The 4340-nt window shown below is 47.8% G+C and overlaps 2 protein-coding genes across 2 annotated transcripts; one reads left to right on the top strand and one right to left on the bottom strand.

Moving 5' to 3' along the window:
* PSV08DRAFT_243188 (amidase signature domain-containing protein) lies at positions 1-837 on the bottom strand (the record flags this gene model as incomplete). The annotated part of the gene is made up of 3 exons (XM_014218085.2): positions 1-147; positions 245-520; positions 565-837. The coding sequence occupies 3 exons, from the start codon at positions 835-837 to the stop codon at positions 1-3; spliced, it is 696 nt and encodes a 231-aa protein (XP_014073560.2).
* Positions 838-2462: 1625 nt separating this feature from the next.
* On the top strand, positions 2463-2820 carry PSV08DRAFT_346803 (uncharacterized protein; the record flags this gene model as incomplete). Its single annotated transcript, XM_014218075.1, has 2 exons — positions 2463-2613; positions 2672-2820. The coding sequence occupies 2 exons, from the start codon at positions 2463-2465 to the stop codon at positions 2818-2820; spliced, it is 300 nt and encodes a 99-aa protein (XP_014073550.1).
* Between the last annotated feature and the right edge of the window lie 1520 nt (positions 2821-4340).

Genomic DNA, 4340 nt, shown 5'->3' with positions numbered 1-4340 from the left:
CTACATGTCCTCGTGAACGGATGCCTCGCGAACTCTATCTCGTCGTTGCTTTTTGAATTTAACCTTGAAACATCGCAGACTTGGCAATCTGAAGTGAGAGGAGCACGAGTATGTAGCTACTGCAAGCATAGGACGCTCTCTATGAAGCTATCCCGATAATGGTAGCGACTACTATGTCACGAGCGATGACTTGTTATGTCATTAGGTCAAAACTTGAGATATTAATCATACGCAGCTTACTCACCTTGCCAATGACCACAGCGCCTAAGCTGACCAGCTCCTCGATTAGCTCGCTTCGGAATACGCGCTCTTTGCCAGTACCTATCTGACCCTCGAAGGTGCCCACCCACCCAACGTAAGCAAAACATGTTTCCATTCCCTTGACATGAAAGTGGTCTTTGAGGGTGATGGGTAGACCATGCAAAGGACCAACAGGTTTGCCATGTTGCTTGTAATAAGCATCGAGCTCTCGAGCTCGTTCAAGAGCTACGCTAAAGCCCACTTCGAGGAGGTTGAGACTCTATTTGTTGTTAGAACGGCCGGTAGTACCGAGGTCGCACAAACCATTTGATGTCCATAGGCGGCTCTCTTGCAGAACGCTTCAACGACATCGTATGCAGGCATTGACCCATTACCTGTACTCTCGACGATCTCCGTAGGATCCATGCGAGTGATGCTGAGTGTTTTCTCATCTAGCAGACTTTCAATAAAGGATCCGGCGATGACTTTGCGCGTTTTTGCTTCCACAAGCGTGTCCTTGGACAGTCGCCATTCTTTTGGTATCTTATCCAACTCGCCTTGCTTCTTAGCTAGAGCTGTCTCTTGCCACGGTTGCATCCTGCCTGGACGCCAGAATGGATGATTAGTACGCGGATCCAAACCGTACCAGAGTACACCGATTGTAAGTATCAAGACTGCTGCGGTAGTGCATTGTCGCCAAGGGCGCATGTCGTCCTTCTTATAGAAGTCTAGCATGAACGGCAAGCTGTGACTGAATATTGGGAAATGCAAACGATAGGAAACACCTGTAGTGCATGGGTTTAGTCGATATCATTTTTCACCCCTCGCTGCTGATCGTGAATCATGATGGGATACTTTCACTCAGCAGGCAGCACACAAAGGCATGAGCATCCGTTCGTCTCTCCAAAGGACGGCAGGCGACCAACAAGAATGTCTCCTTAGGGGTTTCACCGGTTCCAAATGTGCGGTCTCACCCGCGCGCCACAGCCAATCAGTGGCTCGTGTTGATTGTCCATGCCAACTTGCTTTTCCATGTTCGGACGCTGTTGACACAAGCCCATCAGCAATCAGCCTGCCATCGAACGAAACTCATAAATCGTCCTCGTGGTCTCGCATCTATGGTCAGTTGGTTGGTTGGACAAGGCCGTAGTATGGGGTCAGTGTAGACCGAGCACCTGCCCCCATTTGCGACGAAGCGCATGCAGCCAAGCCGTTGGCGTGATATCGGGGCGCTGAAGCCCCGCGTCTTCACCGGGTCTCGTAAGGCGTTCCCCTGATTCGTCCATGTCCTGGTGATACCCAGTAGCAAGTGCTTATGGCGTCATCACACAATCGTCAGCTATACCAGATGGCGCGAAGCCTGTCTGTATCTAATCATGATTATCCGATAGTGATATTGGAATCTTTGCTCGCCTACAGGACCAATCGATGATCGCGCAAAGTGTAGTCGGTGAGAGTCTCTATATGTGGTCATCAGTCCCTCGCATCGCGTTCTGACGCACTCACCTAATGTCTATCCGCCTCATCACCATGGACTCGGTCAACTTCCAAATGCTCTACAATTGGCTGGGCAAGCGAGAGCTGGGATGATACGTGCATGACATCTTACGGCTTCGCAGCCTCACATTCGTCTCCTCCCCGACCAAACAAGAACCAGTTCCTATTGGACGGGACGAACAATATCGCTATCACTCACGCCGAGTCGAATATGAAGCAGCTCCTGTTGGCTACAACTCTCTTGAACGGGAACGTACAGCTGTGCAATACTGCCTTCGCACGTTCGAAGCTGGGATGGCGGCAGGCGTACAGGACGCGAAAGAACCCAATCAGACCGTCTTCTTCAATGTCGCCCGTCTTTTCATATTTCATGTCGCAATCGACCATTCGCAGATGTTCCTTTGTTCTCTCCGAGCCTTCAGATGTCCAATTAATGACCACCAGGATGCCTCCAAATGCTGTACGAGCCATGTTTCAGAGACAAGTCATACATCAGCCCTACGTGCTTTTTCGTAGTGATGTACCTGTATTTGTTTAGTAGCAATGACTAGATTATGATCTTTTGTGGCAGTGTTGCCCACCGTGTGATATATAATCGCATAGGTCCTTGTGGAGGATGCATTAGACAAACATTTATAACAACGATCAACAAACCAGTCCACGAGATACCAACGCCAACAACGAGCAAACGAAATTGATAGAAGCGAACTCCAAGAAACAAAAACATGGCAATCTCAATCGAAGCTACCATTGCGATAGTCACCCTTCTCATCATGTGCGTCCCTGGCGGATTTTGGATTGTTTATCGAATAAGTTGGCTGCGGCCCAGACCGCAGCGCGAGATAGATGAAGAGATAGCTTTGACATATCAAAGACGTAAGCTTGATTCGATCGCGAACCTTGTCCTTTCCTGCCATAACTAACAAAGCACTAGAGCCTATCTCCAACAACCCAAGTCCCACACCAACATGGCCCGTCATGGTTGATGCTCCCTTCGGCAGGCTCTTTGACATGAACGGACAGTTGCCTGTTGCAATGATATCTCTAGAAGTAAATTTCCTATTGTCATCGACTACTGTATAAGTCACTGGCAGGTGGAACAAGGTGACGCTTACCACATCGCTTTCCTCTTCATTTTCCTGACAAAGATTGTCGTTTCCCCGCTCCCCGAGAATGATTCACTGTCACACTGATTAAGCCGACATTCGGCCGTAGCATCTTGTTGGGGACAGCCAGCCTTCACACCAACTATGGCACGGTAGCGTTCACTTGAGGAAGCACGCAACCCGGGCCCTTACAAGACCCTTGGCCGAATAGTTATGGCACAGCGCCAATATGCAGGTATTAAGGGCAAAGATCCGTTCAGTGGGCGTCTACTACATCCTGCGGAATATCCTGTAAATTAGAGGCTATGCACCAATCAAAGACCCTAGTCGCAATGCAAAGGACCAAGCAGCGAGTGAAGCAAGCATGCAACTAATGCTAGGTGAACAAGACAAAGGTAAGCGGTCTCATTCCGGATGCAGTCGATCATACTTCTAGCTTTGATATTGTGCAATGGCGAACATCGTGCAATAGATGTTGAGCCAACAACGCGTTGTGTGACTATAGCTAAAACGTGGGTCACTCGCGGAATAGAGCTTTAGTTATAGATATAACTAAAGTACCAATACTAAGATATAATTACTAGGTATCAATCTAGATAAGCTAAGGGCTGATAAGTGTAACAACGAAATCTAACCTATTCTTATACCTATTACCTTAAGGTCTGGCTATCCCCTCTCTAATATCTTGACGGGAGGTTTGGGATGGCGTTGCTATCCCTTTATGCACTGCCATCCCGGATGGCCAGCCTTGGGGGGATGGCACATCACATGACTCCAAGCCCTGTAATAGCCATTACTTTCTAAAGTGGACGTGGTTGGCTCTCAAACTCGTCGTCTCTTGTTAAGGAGAGAATTCTTTTTGTTACTTGTAACATTCAAGTAGCGATATAACGTACCTTACGAGTTAGTGGCCTAAACGGGTTCGTGGCCCACTTAGGATGGTATTTGGGCCAGGGGCACCCACCGTGGATTAGAATTGGGGTCGGGGCTGGGCTGGCCCTACTAAGAGCTAGGTTATGGTAGGGCTACTTGATGGTTGACCTGAAGCGTAGGGTTTGCACTTACCCATTCTATCCGCTGAGGACATATTCGTGTTGCTTGGTGAACATAAAATAGAGGTGTCTGCGTTTCTGAAAGATAGGTGGTAGAACATATGGCGATGAGTCTCATTGACGCATAAGCTAGTAGTACCATGGTTTGGAAAGGGCGTAAGGGTGACCTACCTTGCTTTGATCTGCCTGCGAATTTTTCGATGAGAATGTTTCAACTACGGGCTACGTAGTAGATTTTCTCAGTAGCGCGGAAGATATTATAGTCATTGTCTTGTTGAACGCTATGTCATTCAATCTATAGCTTTTTATGACAAATGCGACATCTGCGTTCAGTCTCATGTCAAGACACGAATCTATGCATACTTTTGACCTTTTCTCTGGATGTTATTTCTATTCACATAAACTAAATATAGAAAAGCGTTCATTGAAGTCTGTAGTTCACAGT

Source organism: Bipolaris maydis (genome assembly GCF_028858645.1).
Source record: "Bipolaris maydis strain C4 unplaced genomic scaffold PSV08scaffold_1, whole genome shotgun sequence".
In the NCBI taxonomy this organism is placed as follows: Eukaryota; Fungi; Ascomycota; class Dothideomycetes; order Pleosporales; family Pleosporaceae; genus Bipolaris; species Bipolaris maydis.
Note: the sequence above shows the minus strand (reverse complement) of the source record. Positions and strands in the feature narration are given on the sequence as shown.